This window comes from Pleurodeles waltl, chromosome 1_1 (genome assembly GCF_031143425.1).
Source record: "Pleurodeles waltl isolate 20211129_DDA chromosome 1_1, aPleWal1.hap1.20221129, whole genome shotgun sequence".
Classification (NCBI taxonomy): domain Eukaryota; kingdom Metazoa; phylum Chordata; class Amphibia; order Caudata; family Salamandridae; genus Pleurodeles; species Pleurodeles waltl.
In genome coordinates, this window is record NC_090436.1 from 822,750,095 (window position 1) to 822,769,601 (window position 19,507).

General features: G+C 41.3%; 1 protein-coding gene across 1 annotated transcript in view; it reads left to right on the forward strand.

The window, feature by feature from the left end:
• The window catches only part of PGM5 (phosphoglucomutase 5), a 712,996-nt gene that overhangs the window by 376,242 nt on the left and 317,247 nt on the right, over nt 1-19,507 (forward strand). Inside the window, exon 7 of the mRNA XM_069228665.1 lies at nt 14,977-15,092. Coding sequence (XP_069084766.1) covers nt 14,977-15,092 — 116 coding nt within the window. The remainder of the gene's footprint in view (nt 1-14,976; nt 15,093-19,507) is intronic.

Here is a 19,507-nt window from a genome sequence, read left to right on the forward strand (position 1 = left end):
GAACTCCGCAAACTTCACCCAGGCCTACAATTTGTGCTGCATTACATTACTCGGGTTTTATGAAGCCACGCAGGGTCATGCAAGATGGTCTTGCGTGGCTTCACAAATTTCACTTATCATTTTCATCATTCATGCACCACATTGCCTGGTGTAAGAGCAATGCAAAGGGCCCATAAATATGCCCCTTGGTGTTTCCTCACAAGCGCAGTTTACATTCACATTTATCGAGCAGTAAAACCACACATGGAGAAATTGCATGCTGTAAAATTGCATTTAGTAAAATCCTTACAACAGCACCTCAGAATTACTTATAGTCCAGTAATTAAACAGGGTCTGCAGACAATTTTATCCTCAGGTAACAGTAAAATCAGTTGCAATTTTACTACATCTGATTTAGAGCTGAACTTGGTATTAGGGCTATAATCATGCTTTCATTAAGGGGGCTAGCCCGAAGTGTGATAGTCAGAAAACACCACAAAAATTGTTACTGAAATAGTTCAGCCATGGCCAGCAGTTAAAATGGTAGATTTGTTTTGATTTTGGGGTTCGTCTACCCAGTCAATGCAATGCTAATACAGTATGACAGTGGAATTTCTCAGTGTCTGCTGATAAAGACTGAGATATTGGTCCAGGAGCCTACCGTAACTCCCAAAAGCAAGATTCAAGGAAATCCTAGCATCCTAGATGGCTGAAATTATTTTGACTGGAACATGTAGAATTTTAAATAAATTGACATTTATTTGATTTTAGTATTGAATTATTGGACATTTATGTAATTCTCAGATTAACCTAGAGAATCCTCTCTATGGGGCCAAAGGAGGTTTAGGAATACTAACACCTGGGGTATGATCAGATTTGCCTATCTGTAATTGTAACTTGAAGTTCTTTCTTGAAGATTTTCAGCACTGTATATGGATCTCCAATCAATCAATCAGGAATTTGCAAAGCGCACTACTCACCCGTGAGGGTCTCAAGGTGCTGAGTTGTGGGAGGGGCTGCTACTGCTGGAATAGCCATTCCGTTGCTGGCTCAGCCTTAACACCGCTTCCCATGAATGAGGCTATGACTGCTTTACCAAGGCTAGCAAGGGGACAAAAATACTGTGTCGACCCACCTTTCTTCCAATACTAGGTCCACAGCATTCTATTAAATCAAGAACCCACACAGTGCCATCTCTGATACTGTCATATGCTTCCAGAAACATTAGAATCTGTGAAAATGTCTGAGGGCATCACTCACTGCAATTTATAATGCTTCATTTGGATGATTTTGCACTGCACCTTGAGAAGGACTTTGAAAAGTTCTCCATTCTATAAGAGGTGGTAAAAGGCTTCAAAAGTAGAGGCCAGGACAAATGTTGTTGCCACAGTGTGCGTCTTAATAAAGTCAATTGTGATAACTTTAAGCAACTATGCGATACCTCCAACGATACTGCAATATTGTTATAGTTGCATAGATTAAGAAGGGTAAGCACAAATTAAATGTTGCACTTGGGAATAAAGCAATGCCATTTTTGCAGAATGGCAAATGGTCGAAATAGCTTGGAAGGTCAAACCCTATGCCATTCCTTGTTACAAATGTAGTTTGCATGATTCAATGACTGTTGAACTGTGGTAGTGACTCGCACTGTTACTTGGTAACTGACACAAGGAAGGAAAGTGACTCAATTTTAGTTGGACAGTATGACTTTGCATTTCAAAGCAATGTATGCAGGCCTTCATTATCTCTCCAGTGTTACCCAATGGTACTCGATCAGGAGGCATTCTTGGATTTTCCCCTTTCCTTTCACCTACTAGATGTACAGGAATTACTTGTGTTTCAACCACAATTCACCAAAGCTACACATTTATTGTCATTATTGTGATTAATATCGTACCTGCCAAATCCACTACTGTAACACCAATGTCGGTGTCTTCTAACAGTTGTTCAGTAAGAATATTAAAGGCGTAAGCAAAGTGTTCATTAAAGTCTTGCTCTAGATTTGCTGCATTGGACGTGGTGTCATAAGTCACAAATAGTGCCAATCTTGTCTCCTTAGTTATATATTATCTTTCATGATAGAAATGCGACTGCAACTTTGTAATATGCCTAGATTATATTGAAAATGCATGCAAGCAAATCATCTCCCAGTCTTTGTACTCTTGGTCACTCCAAGAAGGTGGGTGCATGCTCTCTTCTGCCTCGGCATTTTATTTAAACTTTTCAGGAATTTTTCTGTTAGACCAACGTTACTGGTTTTCGGGGATGTTTAGATTCTTTTCAATTCGATTTCATATTAATGCCGCCTTCTAGTATCTTTAACCTCTTTTTCTCTATCACTATCATCTCTGGTTGTAACAGATTGCATTTTCACACAGCTAGACAGCCAGCTTTACTAAGCCCTACAGAAGATTCTGAAAGCTGAGCTCAGCTTGTAGTACATCAAATAGTTGGTTTGCAGTTGCAGCAACTGGAAAACTAAGGAAATTTGCCAAATACATTCTCTCGTGCAACTATTAGAAGGTGATCATTGGCGACATCTCAATAGTGGATGGAAATGGATTACTGAGTGTTTGAAATATCTCTGATTCATAGTCTGGCACCAAACAACTGCCGTCTAACCAACTGACCTTCTTCTAACCATTCACACTTTGCCAAATTTTTCCTCCCCTGGTTTCTCCTCTTCCCCCTTCTGCCTCTTCCTCTCCTTCCGCCTATGCCAGTGTTTGTTGCCCGCTGCTGTTCCGTTGCCTTCAGTGGAGTTGCCAGCATTCCAGTAGTCTAATAACTAATTGCAGTCTACTAGTAAGGTCACAAGTATCTTGAAATAAGGAAATTATGCTGAGAACAGTATAAGTGTTGTGAGTGCCTACCGTGCAGTAACCAACCTGGAATCGGCCGCATAATTAGGTAGCTTCTTTATTTACACATAAGGATAGTTTTGGGAAATATCAGATTGAGTTATAGGTTACAAGTATGTATGCACAGGCAACACAAAGAGACAGTCATTGTCTGTGGTTCTGAGCACCGCTCTCAACAAACATGTAATAACTCAGAAATATTACAAGTTAATGTATATGCTCAAGATGCCAGAAAATGACTTAGTGTAGAAAACACCTCAGGAGCATTGGTCTTCCCTACTAAGCAGCTACTCTCAAGTGTGCAGTTGTTAAACAAACACTCTTAGTAACAGCAACATTCCATGTGGCAGTATTCCCATTGTGGAGAAGGGACGCAGAACAGGGGTACAGTAACATCCAACTGTAAGGATATCCCATTTCCAGTGGCGGCTGATAATTTTACGAGCGGGGGTGGGGGTAGGTTACACACTCACACATACACCTCACTCACACCCATTAATTGACACACGCACTCACACACTCATTCACAACACTCACTAACAAATACACATGCATTCATACACCATGCACACATGCACCAAAAAAAAATAAAACTCAGCTCCGACAGGGAAACCTCGGAGGTCCCAGGAGGGTTGGGAATGCTGCCTTCCCTCATTGGCTGGCCTAAGGTCAGTCAATGAGGGAAGGCAGCAGTCCCAACTAGTCATAGACTGGGATAGGGTCAGTGAAACTGCTGACCCCACCCCATCCCACTCTGTGTCAAGGTGTCACTGATTGACACTTGGCCCTGGGCACTTCAGGGCTTAAAACTGAAGCGCTCAGGTCCGAAGCAGCGACGTTCCCCCTTGTCATGGGGTTGGGCCTCGAGGCACTTTTGCTAGGCTGAAGAGTCGTGCCCACAGGGCTGTGACTTCTTCAGCCCAGCAAAGTTCAGCTCAGACAGCCAGGAGTCTGCACATTTAGTGCATGTCCAACTCCTGGGTGCCTGACTTGAACCAGAAAGAGTATCTCTCTGGCTGACTATTGCTCAGCCTGACAGATACTCTTCAGGTCAGGAAAAAGGTAGGGGGCTGTGGCCCCTCACTCCGTACAGATGGGCAGCTGCTGCTCATTACTCAAATCTTATTCTGTACAACTTGATTTTGAGATTTTGTAATACAACTCTAACACTTTTCCCTGCTCCAGAGCTCACTTATTGAGTGGTCCGGGTTACTTATTTGCTACTCTGCTAAATTAGTGTTGGGTTTATTGTTGAGGAGGGTCCTTCTTAGTGCAAGAATCACCAGAGGTAAACCTTGGGGTGTTCTGAATTTTGGTGTATCATATATTTTTGGGGTATAGGGTTCCGCTGCCACATCGGGCAACTGGAATTTTGCAATTCTTTTTCCTCGTAATTATGATTTGCTGCACTTGCCACATAATTCATCATCTTCAGATTTTCAGAAGATTTCAACAAAAAACATTGCTTGTAGCTCAATCTGATCAAAAGTTACTAAAACTATACCACATGGTTTGTTGTGTAGTGGTAGGCATTCATTAGTGCAGAGGAATGAATTACGCTGCATAATATGCTTTTTCTTTCTGCATAATGTAGTCAAGCCTACCACATAATTTGGTCCTCCCCTGTGGTATAATACCAGTAGTGCTATTTTAGTAGATGTAGTCTCGGGACGCTTTATTTTGAACGAGGTCCTGATGCTACCATAAAACCAGAGAGTGGGTTCTACATGAAGTTTGTGATCCAAACCCCACAAAAGCTTCTAATAGTCCTATTCTCACAGAAGCTGACATTCCTCTTTCTCAGGAAGCATTTCACTTAATTTGCTCTGAATAACTATGTTGCACACAAAAAATGAAAAGACTTGCAGCCAAAATTAGGCTCCGAATTTGTCTTGGCGGCTGTGCTAGTTGACCTCAAATATTTATTAGACTGAAGAGAATCCATTCTGGAGCTGTTGAATATGTTTATTTGTATTAGGGGCCACAGAAAGAAGGTTAGCCTTCTTTGTAGAAAACTAAGGCTCTCATTTCGACCTCGGCGGTCTTTTTTAAAGACCGTCGAGGTACCGCCGTGCTGAAGACCGCCAGTGCAGGCGGTTTTCCACGCAGTGTATTATGACTGCTGGCAGTCCTCCATCCTTTTTCGGACAGAGAGCCAGCAGCAGCCATACTAGCAGTTAGCGGGGAAGTGGAGGCTGCTCCACCTCCACCGCCACGTCATCAGAACACCGCCCACCGAATCACGTCCCATGATTCGGCGTGGCTGTGTTCTGGTGACAGGGTGCTGGCGGTGGAGCAGCCCCCATGGATCCCGTTCCCTCCCGGAGGATCACCGGAACAGGTAAGGTGATCGTCCATTAGGGGAGGGGGTGGAGGGGTGTTGTGTGTTGTGTGCGTGCATGACGGTGTGAGTGTGAGTGTGTAGAGGGGGTGTGTGAGTGAGTGCGTGTATGCATGCGGGGGTGTTGTGTGTTTGGAAATGTGTGCGTGTCTGTCTGTTTGTATGTCTGTGAGTATGTGTGCGTGTATGTCTGTATGTATGTGTGCGTGTATGACTCTGTGTGTCTGTTGGAATGTTTGTTAGTATGTGTGCGGGTATGTGTGGTGGTAGTGTCTGTGTGCGTGTAGGGGGGCGTGTCGATGTTGGGTGGTTGGGAGGGGGGTCAGGGCTGTGGGGGGAGGACTCGGTGTAGGGGAGGGGCGTGGCGGAGACACCTATCAGTGCCAGGGAAGGAATTCCCCGGCACTTATAGTGCCTACCGCCATGGACTTCGTGGCGGTACAAAACCCCACGAAATCCATGGCGGTATGCAGGGTCGTGATACCGCTGGCGGTGTTGTGACAGCCGCTGGTCTGGAGACCAAAGTCTCCAGCCCAGCGGTCGTTACCACCCTAGCGGTCGGAGTGGAGAAATGGCGGTTTAGCATGACGGTCACCACCATGCTTGTAATGCCATTTTGTTTCTGCCGGCCTGTTGGCGGTATTACCTCCAACTCTCCACCGACTGCCAGGGTTGTAATGAGGGCCTAAGTGCCATATGTACAGATTTTAGGGATTGTGATTTCCCAATTGTGATTGTTTTTGAATCACAATTAGGAAATTGCAATTCCTAAAGTACAAATATGTGTAAGTTAGTAATAGCGATTCCTAATGCGATCACAATAGACCTACCTCATGAATATTAATGAGGTAGGTCGCAATTTGTGACCCATTAAGAATTGCTGCCATTTCAGGAATGGTGGCCTGCTGGGGTTAGCAGACCACCATGTCTGTGATTGCTTTTTTAAAAAGCAATTTCGTTTTTCAAATGCAGCCCATTTTCCTTAAAGGAAAATGGGATGCATTTCAACAAATAACATGAAATGTTTAAGTTTCATTTTTTAGGAGCAGGCAATGGTCCCCCGGACCACTACCTGCTATTAAAAAGTATTTGTTCCAACATTCACAAATGGGATATTTGTTAATAGTTACCACCACCCTTGAGGTGTCAGAAAAATGAATGTTTTGTAACCACAATACAGTTGCAAACTAATCATACATAGCACTGCAATTTAGTATTTCGACGGGACGCCACAAACACTCCCCTTAGAAATACCGAATCGTGAAACTCAAACTGCAATTTGGTAACATGTTGCTGAATCGTAATTTGTGCCCTGTACATTTGTAAAAGCATTTTTGCGGTCGATAGTGGCCCAATTCTGCGAATGCCCCATAAGGTCAAGCTTATCCAAAGAGAGGGACACAACCATTCCAGCTATATTTTTGTGGTCTATTTGCCCGATTCACAGATTTCCATGAAGAAGTAACAATATCAGGGGGACAGAATATCGAGAACAAAATAGTAGAACAATTATCAACAGGTAATTAAGTCTAGATGTTCTATACCTAACTCCACAAAAATGTACCTGGATAGTACATATATTTTCAAGATACGTAGATGTGGTGTTAGGAATACTAAATTTATACTTTCCTATATGCGCTTACCTTTCAATATTCTGTCCCTCAATTTTCTCTCATCGATATTCTTGTACCATAATATTGTTGGTGTCAATATTCAGTAATACAATCAGTGGTGTCACTCTTTGGCCATGGCAAAGCTGTCATTTCCCACAAAGGCAGTAAAGGTTTTGAGGCTACATGAGAGAATATACACCTAAACAATTCAGACAAAAGAAATAAAGTGCATACAAAGATATATAAATACTGTCAACCTGTTAAAAATCCCTAAGTCTAGTCAAACTAACTTCCCAGAGACTGCAGTATAATGTTGCATTACTGTTCTATCTCCAATACCAGCATATTTGGAGTCAAGCACTTGATATTTGGACTAAAAGAAAGACCATATTTTTGTAAACAGATATATTTGTATGGTTGTTATTTTTGCAGTCTATGGTGCACATTTATAAAGGTACTTTGGATCGAAACCTACATAATTGACCAAAATGCCACAGTTTACGCCTATCACTAATTTGCAACAAAAGGAAAAGCACTATGTTTTGCACAGCGGGCTCTAGTTCCCTGATGTCTCACTCTGTTCTATGTAGATGGACACACACAGTGAATATGAGCAGATGACATTCGTAAGAGTAACCTGAAACCCTGGACCTCGAGCAGCTTTCCAGGCTTACTGTTGCTAATGTATGTGAAATGCAAAAAATATTTAAAAGTGCACCTGTATTTAGGTGTACTTTTATGGGTGGAGATATACCACTTTTTTGTGAATTGGGCATATACTTTTTTAGGGTCGAGTGCGCACAGCCCCTCTGGCCCCTGTTGTAATCTCTCTGTGGGCTTTTATCCATGCCCATCAGTTTGGTTGGTTCCTGGGCTTGCCTTTTAAAATTCACTTGATTTCACTAGTGAAAGACATGCATATGTCATGCCTTGTGTTTAGCTCTCCTCTACAGCACCGGTAAAGTACTGAAAACATACGTGGCTCTGTGTTTTCCAAATGGCTTCTGCAATATTTCTTTTCATTTCCTTCGCAGTGCGATCTCGCTGGGCAGTAGTCGAGCACTTTGGATGACATCGACCATGTTACATGGATAATTCTACCTTTGCTGGTTACATGGATAGCTAATTTTGCCGGTTACATGGATAATTGCACTTTTGCCGATACGTTTCATTGCCAGCAAACTTCTGTTTCCTTTTCTGTGTCTTCTTCACGCTCATGGCAACCGTTGGCTCACATATGTGAAACTGTTTTACTCTTCATTATCAGTTTTGTGTGGCATGAAAAGTCAGGTTAGGAGTTTACAACGCTAATAGCTTTAACTCGAGCAAATGCGAGACCCATTGCATTGCAAATGCTTGTTTAATATATACATTCACAAATCATCCCAAAACGTAATTTATTTAAATGTATTTAAGATATTGTTGCAAACATCTCCTATGCCTTAGGAGGAGCAGTCATAAACTAGCAAATCTATGGTGCTTCACTTATGAGCGATGTTCAGAACTTGTATATATGACTGATTCACAAAATATACTCTTAAATCCACAACCATATTCTCCCATGCACCTATAGATTTATGACTTTTGAGAATTCAGAGACTTTTTTTCTGAATTGCCGCATATAATTTTTTTAATATATAAATTCATAAATCATCCCAAAACCTAATTTGTTTACATGTATTCAAGATACTGCCACAAACCACTCCTATACCCAAGGAGGAGAGGTCATAAACCAGCAAATCTATGGCACTTCACTTATGAGTGATGATCAGAACTTTTTATATGTCTGATTCACAAAAAATACTCTTCAATCCACAACCATATAGGTTCTCCTATGCACATATAGATTTATGACTTTTGAGAATTCAGAAACACTTTTTTGTAATGTGGCGCATATGCATTTTTAAAAATATAAATAATAAATAATAAATCATCCCAAAATGTAATTTGTTTAAAAGTATTCAAGATGTTTCTGCAAACCTTCCCTGTGCCAATGGGGGAGAGTTCATAAATCAGCAAAACTATGGTGCTTCACTTATGAGTGCTGATCAGTACTTTTATATAGGTCTGATTCACAAAGAATACTTGTTAAATCCACAACCATATCGGTTTATTCAGAAACATTTCCTGTAGTGTGCATTAGTTGCAGGTTTCCAAGTGTACTACTGGGAATGTCTTGTAATCTTTGCTATCTCTCTAGGGGGACCTTCCTGCACAAAAACAATACCCTGGGGCTTTCTCCTCTTTCTATGTGTGCTGCAGAATGAATCATACATATAGTGGCGGCTCTTCCGCTATGGCGGAGGAGCGTCACTCCCCCGCCAGCAGCAAGCACTGCAAATCCTTTATTATCCTTTCATTGTTAAAGTGGCGGGGCATTGGGCATGACGAGCTCTAAAGGGAGTGCACTGTGCACTTCCCTCAGAGCGCATGTGTGCTTGGCAGGCCGTCTCAGGCCTGCCAAACACACATCCGCAGTGTACCGGACACTGGGTTGCTGGGCTGGATAGAGCAGGCACAGGCTCCCAGTCTGCCTGGGAGAGCCCTGGTTGGGTGCTCCCAGCCAATCCTGATGCTGCTCTTAGCAGGGAGCCTGTGTCTGCAGCCTGAGGAGATGGAGGAGTGGCGGCACGGGAGCAGAGATACGTTTTTAAAAAATATATATTTATTTTATTTATTCAATCCCCCAGCGCACATCACCCCACCCCCGTAGCCTCTGCAAGCCGCAACCTCATACATAGAAAGAGGAAAAATCTAGGAGAAATAAAAATATTTCTCCTTGTTACGCCTCTCCTGGGGAGGCATACTTTTTTGGTACATTCCCAGGTTTACCAGTGCTGGTAAATCTGCAAATGCATTAAAAACAATGGGAGTTGAATTTGAACACCCATGCAACACCTATAGACCAACTCCCTAGTGCTGAGAAAAAAAAATACAGTGATTTGCACTGCATTTCTTTACTCGAGGTTTATGGAGCCACTCAGGACCACTTAAAGTGGCCTTGCGTGTGTTCATAAATCTCACTTAAGGTTTGCGTTGCACATGTATCATGTTGCGTGGTGCAAATGTGTCACAAACTGGGTCATAAATATGGCCCTACGTGTTTAAGGCTGTTTTAATGGACGATCAGAGGGCCACAAAATGAGTACAACTCTTTGCAGAATGCTGGGTTGCTGGCACACTCAGATATTAAAAGTTACCTTCCATGCCTTGGCAGCATTAAGGTTGCTTTCAGCACAGTGAACATTTAATTATATGCCATTAATTGTCATGCTCACATTGGGGGATATTAAGTTGCCAACTAACCTCCTATACACATTTTAACTTGCTCAGTCACGGCCAAACACAGAGAGAGGCGCCTACTGTCTGCACTACTGCTTTATTTAAAAATGAAACTGGGAAAATCAGGGAGCATTTGGTTCTAACCTAAGGCTCTTTCCAAAACATGGCTTTGTATGTACTGTTCACAAAGGGATGCTTTCTTACTCTATTCTCTTAATAACAACATATTAAGTGTAGTGATCATGCAGAGTTGGCTGAGGTGCTAAAAGGTTAGGGAAGCAATTAGCAAGGATCACATTTTGGGGTACCCTGCCCTGATCAGATATATTTGAAAAGTTGCTCAGACACTGAGGAGCATATTTATCAAGGGCATAGCCCTTGCACCATCCAAGGGTGATGTAAAACCTAAGTGAGATCTATCAAGCCATACAAGGGCACTTTGCGTGGCCCTGAGTGGCTTGATAAATCTGGAGTAAACCAAGGCAGCACAAATCACTGCCTTGAATTGCTCTGCCTTGGGGAGGTGTTTTATGGGAGGAGCCTGCTTATTCCCACGCACGCATACACCCATTGGTATTGGTGCATTCCCTGACTTACCAAAACTGGTAAACCTGGGAATGTGTCAAAATGCTACACCTTCCCCAAGTTAGTGCAATAAGGGAAAATATTGTTATTTCTCCTCGTTGTTTCCTCTTGGCAAGAGTGCTGCTTTCTGCAGCACCCCTAGAAAGAGCAAAATGCCTCTGAGGATTGTTTTTGTGCAGAAAGGTGCTTCTTCCTTGACAAAAGCAATCCTGCCTACAACACAGGCACCTTTACATCACAGCACAAGAGTGCTGCATTGGTGCTATGCAGTCAAAAGGGTGACAGTGTAAAGAAAGGACAGGAATGTGCCTTATAAGGTGGCTTGCTGCACTGCACTTTTCTGAAAGATTGATAAATGTGACCCTATTTTCTTAAGGTTTTACTCTGCTGACCTCGGTATTGTAGGGTATGTGGCACAACATTTTTCTTTCTTTAGCTGGTGGGCTTTGCCCTTTGCATGAGCACTAAGTCGATTCTACAGCTGGTTGCTTCTTCTGACATCCTACGATATGTTGGGCATCTGAATCTTGGACCCAAAGTCTTCTGGAAATGAATTGACTCATTACAACAATGCTGGCCGGTATTCATCTTGATCTATTGTGCTGTCCCTCTTTACTACCCACAATAATTTCAAAGCAGAGATACCTGGTTGGAATTCTCATAAAGGTTTTATCACCCACACCATCAAAATTTGTCCCATATAAAACAAAAGTGATGCAAGACCCATTAGGGATAAGAGACACTATTCAAACACTACAAAACAGTACTATGTCATACAATAAGGCTGCAAACATATTGGACACTGAGGAGTAAGTCTTTCAGAGTATATATTAGGCCCGGGAGGAAATCACAGAGTTTTACTCCATGGAACTCCGCGATATCCTGTGGAGTTCCAGGAGCGGTGGAATTGAGGCACATTGGGCAGCATGTGCCTATTTTTAGCCTCGGGAGCTTGTTCCGTGCTGTAAAATCAGCGCAAACTGCAGGATGCAGCATGCAAGAGGGTGCTGCTTCTTTCTACCTCTTGAGGTCATTTTCTACTCGAGCAGCAGCTTTCTCAACAGGAACAGTTACATCCTGCAGTGACACACAACGGTTGGCAGAGCTTGGCCAGAACTCCATGCTCCAAGTGGAGCACGGAGTGCACAAAAATCCACAAACTCCGACATCAGAAATTAATTTTTCACCCATCCCAGTATATATTCTAATTTTGTAAAGCGGAAAAGGAGCAAGTCTGGTGCTTTCAACTTGGATTAAGACCAGGCTACTGAGCAGAACCAGTTTAGTAATCAGTCGGTACATCTCATTCCTACTGCAGCTTGTTCCAGGCAGGCTAAGCTCCTAAGAACCCCGAGGAAAGACTGCTAATCTTTTCCTGAATAGGGCTGTTTGACACCGATCCTACCTTCATGAAGCAGTCTTAATGCTGTGGTGAGCATGCACCATGTTCATTTTCATATTTCCATTTATTTTATTCTGTATCTTCCTTCCATCCAAAATGAATTTATTGTTATGCACTCTGATAAGAGTCAACAAAGAGGATATTAAAATGATTACAAGGCCGAACAATCTTGGAGAATGAGAGGCAAAAGCAAGGAGGGTGGTTATTCTTTGTGAAATCCATGATATATGAATAGCAATCCTAGTGAAAAAAGGAAAAGTGAAGTTTGAGTCAGGGCAAGGATGGAGAGCATGTTTCTAAGAAACACCTAGTAACTTTGGTTGCTGTGCTGTGTTGCATGAAAAAATAGTCAATTTCCTTCTCTGCCCTACTGTAAGGCGTTCCACTGTACAGTATTTACTTACTTCACACTGTGAAGTGCATGAACTGGTGCAGCAGCATAATTTCTGGCTCCTCTTTGTGCGAACTAGCTGCTAATCGCTGCAAAGAAAACAAGTGCTGCTGCGGTCAGTGTTGCAACGCCACAGTAGAGCCTGTAATGGATTAGGCACCAACATGCGGCACCATGGCCAGAGAAGTGCTTAGATGAATGCATATTTCTCATTTATACAGCGCTTTGTATGAAGCCCTGCGCATAATAGCTGCTGTACATTAAAAATTTGAACTTCAAAGAAGTTACAAACTTATTTTGACAAAGATGAAAATGTTGATAGCATATAAGCTTATTTAGAAATGTTGTGCCATCTTGTATGAAAGGGAAACAGTTAAGGAAGAGATGGACTTTTTAAGGCATATGGATAAAATCCATGAATTAATCACTTACTTGTATATTTTAAGACGTTGGCCCGTATCCACATTCTATTTTAAGGGCTTAATGTGGTTTGCTCTTCCCACAATTTAGAATGAATGTTGTCAAATGCTTTGCAAATTGCTCTACCAGGTCTATCAAACACTACACAAGCGCTATCCTAGCGAACAATTTGGCAATCAACACTTATTGCTAAGCAAGTACATCAATTTATTATGGCATATCACTCCAATTTATTTATATTAATACAGAGGATTTTAGGAATCTTTCTCAGTCCTTCCAACATTATCTTTATCTCGATCCGGGTGCATGATAAGGGCAATATCTATGATGAAAAATAAAAGAACATATATGTATCTAATTCTTGTGTTAATCAAATGTATGCCAGATATTTTCCTGATTTTACTTGATATTTTCCCATATTTATCTCATACTAAATAATCCAAGTTTCAATAACTGCTCAATGCAATAATGAGCATTTCATATTGCATGTAGAAATATCATGTAATGTTGGCTGTTTCATATCTGGCAGTTCAGTATACGTTTGCCCTGTTGTAATAGTCTGGTGTCTAGGTCTTAGTAGTTCTCAACACTATTTGTAACACCACAACTCAATCTGACCATTAAGCATCTTGGGGTTGAGCATTTACAATCTTTTTATCCAAAATGGCTAGCACTGTGATAACATTTTTCTCACTTTTCCCCATATTCAAATTACTTGACTGCTTACAAGAACTTAAATCTAATTTTATAAATGCCCTCACCCCCGGCAAATTATTAACATGCACTGACCCGTGTGATTTGGGATTCTTCAGCATAATTGCAAGCATTGGTTAAGAAGGGAGGACCACAAGGACTGCAAAAACACAAGGGTCAGTACATAATAGTGTGGTGAGACTAAACAAATCATATAAAACTGATGGTGCTACATTTTTGGAGTTTAAATCATATCATTAATCCAACTTCCACCTACTGCTGTGTGAAATGCCTGCTCCTGCCTGCTCCAGCCTAACTGCTACACGATGGGGAATGATTGTCATGCTTTATGACTAGAAATAAACTATTTGCCTACGACTTAATTACTTTATCTTCTTTGGACGCTTACTACTGTATGAATACAATATTATGGACAAGTATATACTGCAGAGATCTGATGCTGATCCTATTGTTCCACTGAGCATGAGCGACATACTACATGTGCCATTGAATATGCTAATCAAAAGTACAGTGAAGGTTATATCCCCGTAAAATGTCATATGAATATTGATTTTACTAGAATTACTGAACCAGTCACTATGCCCATTGTTCTGTGTGTTATGCCAGAGACTATGCCCATTATTTCTATCCATGTGAATGTGAGAGTCATTAGACTCCCTGTTCATCATTAAGTTCCAACAACTAGGCCCGTCATTAGATTTATCATATCAGTATATATGTACTTCTTTAGATTAACTTTGGCCTGAGAAAATTAGCACCCTATAGCCTCCTGTTGAAGTCCTCAAAGCCACACTTCTCATGACTTTGAACAATGTTGTGCATGCATGTGTTAACAGACTCATAGGTAGCAAAAGAGGTAATACCGAGGTTGGTACATCCCACTCTCTTCCTCCACATATGGGACAAAGAGATAGTCTGCTATGCTAGCATGTACCACAGAGTTTGTGGCTGAATAGAACCATATACTGCAGCTATGCAGTTCTTCTCCATGCTTCTGTTCAGACCAGAGACCTAAGGTATTTAGCTTAACTAGAACTAGAAAACCTCTGTTCAAACAGTCACCTGACCTCACATTTCTCACCGTTTGCACAATAAGTTCTGGGAATGGTGAAACCAGAAACCCCGAAAATGTGTTGATAGAGCACCAAGTGATGCTAGTAAGAGCAGCCTTGAGTAAAAGTTAAATTTTTTGTCATAATGCTGTTAAGTGGTTTGATCTTAAATGTTTGATTACGATTTAAATGCATTAATAAAACAATATCTTGATGATACCAACTTCCCTACGTAGAGCTATTATCTTGATGGTACCAACTAGCTTAGCTTCTTGCTGGTTTCAGATTTTTCACCCATAGAAATATATTTCATGCTTTACTTGATTTCATTTTCAGGGTAGCAAAGTCAATGAAAATCCCCGTCTATGAAACCCCAACTGGGTGGAGGTTCATCGCAAATCTCATGGACTCTGGAAGATGTTCTCTTTGCGGTGAAGAGAGTTTTGGAGCAGGTAAGGAAATATGTTACAATACAGGCCATTCATTTTATATCAGTTCCTTGAAATGCGAAAGCTCCCATTGCCAGGACTTGTGATAGGATGTCATTTATCACAGCAGGCACCAATGAGAGACAGGAATGAGTTGTGTTCCCCTTAGGCATCTTCTTAGGTCCTAAAACCTTCATTTCCATAACTATGTGATACTTTCAGTAAAGAATAATAATTGGGTCAGTGCAAATGTCGCAGATCGTTTTTTAATGTGTATATTTTATTCTTAAATTGTAAGTGTGTTTTTCCTTTTGCTCTTTTGAATATTTGTATTATAAATATGAACGTCTTTCTAAGTTTCGTGATGTCGTAATGGAGTTCATGATTTGCCAGTGCACATTTTGCTTTAAGTTTCCTTAACACCAATGTTATCACGGGTTTCTAAGCCGTCACGAGTCCATGATGTTTAACTAGAAAGTACATATTTTGCTATTTTCACAGTGCATGTTAAATATATAGCAGATGTAGCATATTTTATTTTCACATAAACATCACATCGCTAGTGTTATTTTTTTTTAAGGATTAAAATGCTTTGCGTTAATAAACCCTATATTTTTATTGGAATAAAAAAGTTCACCACTTTTTTTTAACCTTGATTTATGTAAACTTTCTAGACAGTCGTGCAGTTTTTACATTCTTAAACGCTTACAATTGTATATACAATAATTTCATATCGACAATTATTATTTTCAGTCTGCCATGTTTTACGATTTTATTGCAATTATGAATCCTTCCTCTGTCTTCCCTCTTGCACGCTTACCCTCTGAATACAAAACAATATTGTAGGTTACCGTAGAAAATGCTTTTATAGCGTGCCAAAAGAGACAGACTTAATTAAATATGCGGAATATGAAAAAGAACAGGGAAGTTACAATCGTGCTTCGTGAGTTTTCAGGTGAGTTCCTTGCAAGTCTGTTATATGTGCAGTGGGACACTTTGTACACACATATTGTTCAGCGCCCCTTCTTTCTTTGTCTTTGCTTGCACTTACTGTCTTACAGCAAATCAAGGAGCAAACATACTAGCCAACTTGGCCACCAATTCAGTAGGAAATGTGCGCCAGAAAATAGATTCATAGAACCCCCAAAGGAGGAAGCGTCTTTTAGGGAACCTCCTTTCGGAAATACTACTTTGCTATGATAAACACAAAACAAATACCCCTGACCAACACGAACAATGTGATAGCATTGTTCGTGAAGTCACACCTCTAGTTCTGCTACTTTGGACATAAACGTAGTTGTCAGTTTCTGTCTTGTCAGGCTAGCTCTTTGAAAACGGGTAATTGTCCGTGCTTGATATCAGATTCAGTTACTAAACGAATTCTGTGTGGGCCATTCACTCATCACCTTCAATATACTCATCACACCTTTCCTTCGTGCTGGATACTCAGGACATTTCGTGCCCACAAACCCACATAATTCACTGTGATTCAGGCTCGTTGATTGGCCCTCTGGGCACGTGGAAATCACACTCATAGTTTTAGAGAGGAGCTGCTATCAATGCAAGTCTATAAATCTGTATATTCATGAGCCGATTGAACATTTCGCCGGCCTGTAACAAAATGTACCACGGAGTTCCCCTGAACAGACTGGAGAAGAGAATATGAACACGAGATCTAGAGCTAGAATCGCTTCACTCCTTCCTCTCTTTTAAGGGCAAATCAGTCTTGCATCGACCTCGCTGAAGGACTCCATGCCCCAGTTCAGTCCATTTATGAGACTGCAGAAAGAGGTGATAATAAGACCTCATCTCTACATTTAGATGTCTACATGTAGCACTCAAATCCATCTCCGGCTGCGTAAAAGAGAATGATCTCTGCCTCGGTCGTTCATACCGGAGATTCTGGGGTTAGGAGATTTCCAGAGAAATAGAACACTAATTGATTGTCAGCAAGTACTGGCAGAGCAGAACCTCTGTGCCAAAGGTAAAATTATTGAGATTTTATTTGATTGAACCCTTTCCACAGCTCCCACATATCAGCACTGTCATCAAGAACACTAATGTCTAACTGGGAATGCACGAAGAGTTCACCCACTCCTTAGAACCAGAAAACAGATGGAAATTGAGAGTGCCCGGGCGTTGTCCAAGTTGGATCGCTCCAGGAATCTCGCCTCAGGTGCCTGAAGAAATGGAATCTGAAGATCACAATAAATAAAATCCCAGATTGTGAAATAAAAGAATCACATGCCCCCCATACTGAAACTCACTGCTCTTGCTTCTGGTTGAAAAGTAAACACAAAACCTAAGGAGCACGCACCTCAAACAGAATATTATCTCATCTATGTGCTATCATGTCTCCTGCTGTCCAACAATTCCAGGTCCATTTGCAGTGATAGCTTCAAGCAATTCTAACAAAGGTGCAAATTCGCCAAAAGATGGGACACTTGCATGGATGGAACCTGTGGAAGGATCGCATATTTTATGTAATTAGCTTACATATCTAGCTGTTTTTGGAGCCCCTGCTATTTTGGAAAATACACCAGGGAACAGGAGAATTTTGGGATTCATTGTTTACCTCAATTCAATTATATTTTTGCAAGTATTATTTCTGGGCATGTCTAAGTAACCCTAAAATTACTTACAGTAGTAAGGGTTGAAGCTGATAATGGAGAAATTACCAAGTTCTTAAAGTGCAACCAAGCACAACCAACCTTATCATCAGTCTCAAAACATGTGGTTCTGGTCACAAAGATTTACACCAAATTTACTGTTTTACGCCTGCCAGGAATTCACAAAGGGATTCCTGGCAGGTATAAACCCAGTTTTGAGTGTGAAGATCTCAGACAGCAGTACACTATTCTCTGCATCCATAAATTCCACTTAAAGGGTCGGGAAATCCCAAAGTATGGTTAGACTTTGAAGTTTGTAAATAACCACAGATATATATGTTTGCCGCATGCAGAAACTCCTCTCATTCCCCATCCACCATGGAAATAGTAGAACTTTCATAAATTGCTTTCCAGGGGAAGGAGTGGAATGGGTCAACCCCATGCAGCTGGTATAAGGAAGTAGTTTCTCCATCAGTACAAATATTTTCCCTATGGAGAAAAAAGAGTGTGCATTTTCACAGGGGATCCTATTGCCCCTGTGTGGAGTTCTCCACTATGGAGAATTCCACATGTCAGCAATAGGATCCTGCTGGGAATGTCATATGACCTCCATAGAGGTATGCCTGGAAACCTGCACTTGGCAGAGCTTTACAGACATACTCTTTTGGGGATGATTGTGGATTTCAAGTCGAGATCTCCACCCTTAATTTGCTGACTCAGGCTCATGATTTCTATATTAGGTCACGTAATACAAGAAGGGCCCAATTTAAGCCACTTGCATGTAGGCACAGGCTCCTGGCATCAAAATCACCTCTCTAAAATGGGACTTTAATCCCGGCCTGATTGACTTGCACTTCAACATGTAAAGATGGATTTGCTGTGACTGGACATTGCTTCTCTGCCAATTGCCAAACTTTGTGAATGTAAGCAGGACCTACCAAGCAACTCATCAAACTTTTCCTGGACTTGGACTATTGTGGACCCTTTGTTGAAGAACGTTATGCAGTGTGTGTAGCAAGGGTGCTCACCCACTTCCCAAAGGCTGTGACTTAGTGAAAGCCCTGCTAAAGTTTTACTTACCCGTCCTGCTGCAGCTTTCCTCTAGTGTGGAAGATGTCAGCCAGATCCATACAGTCCTGCACCTGCAAACCCTGACGTTCCTCAGGTGTTGGACCCCTCACCTTGAAACAGATGGAGCACACCAAGACATTGATGTTCAAGTAATAGAGCTAGGAAACCTCTGCTGAGCCCGTCCGCCACTGCACCACTGACAGAGACCCTTAATGTGTAGTTCAGAAGTGGACTGACATAGCCTTGTGAGCATACCACTCTGTGACCAACTTTTAATATTTTATCTAATTCGTGGAGCTGCATGTCCTAACTGAGTCATCAAGTTTACTAGGCAGTTAGCCACATCCAGTTTATTTTGTAACCAACTCTGAGCTTGGCGTGCACCTTAGCAGTTGCCCTTTGTTGACGGTTGCCACTCCCAAGGCTGAAGTAAATGTGCAAATTCCAAAACACAGTCCCCTTGTCTTCCCGGTACTCTTGTTACCATTGTGGCTGCTGTATTTGCTGTTTGTTGCATTAATACAGTGTGTTCATTTAGGGTTGCAAGAATTCTTAAGTAATTGAAAAGTAAAAAAGTACTCCGTTTGTGCGGGAATATATTTACTATCATCCTTTTTGGTTTATTGTGTCCTTATTCGTACATCTTTCAAACAATAGCTATTTGTGAACTGCAAATGCTATATATATATATATATACATATATATATATATATATAGTACTACATTCCGTTGTACTTTGTCTTTTCTACGTGTATGAAT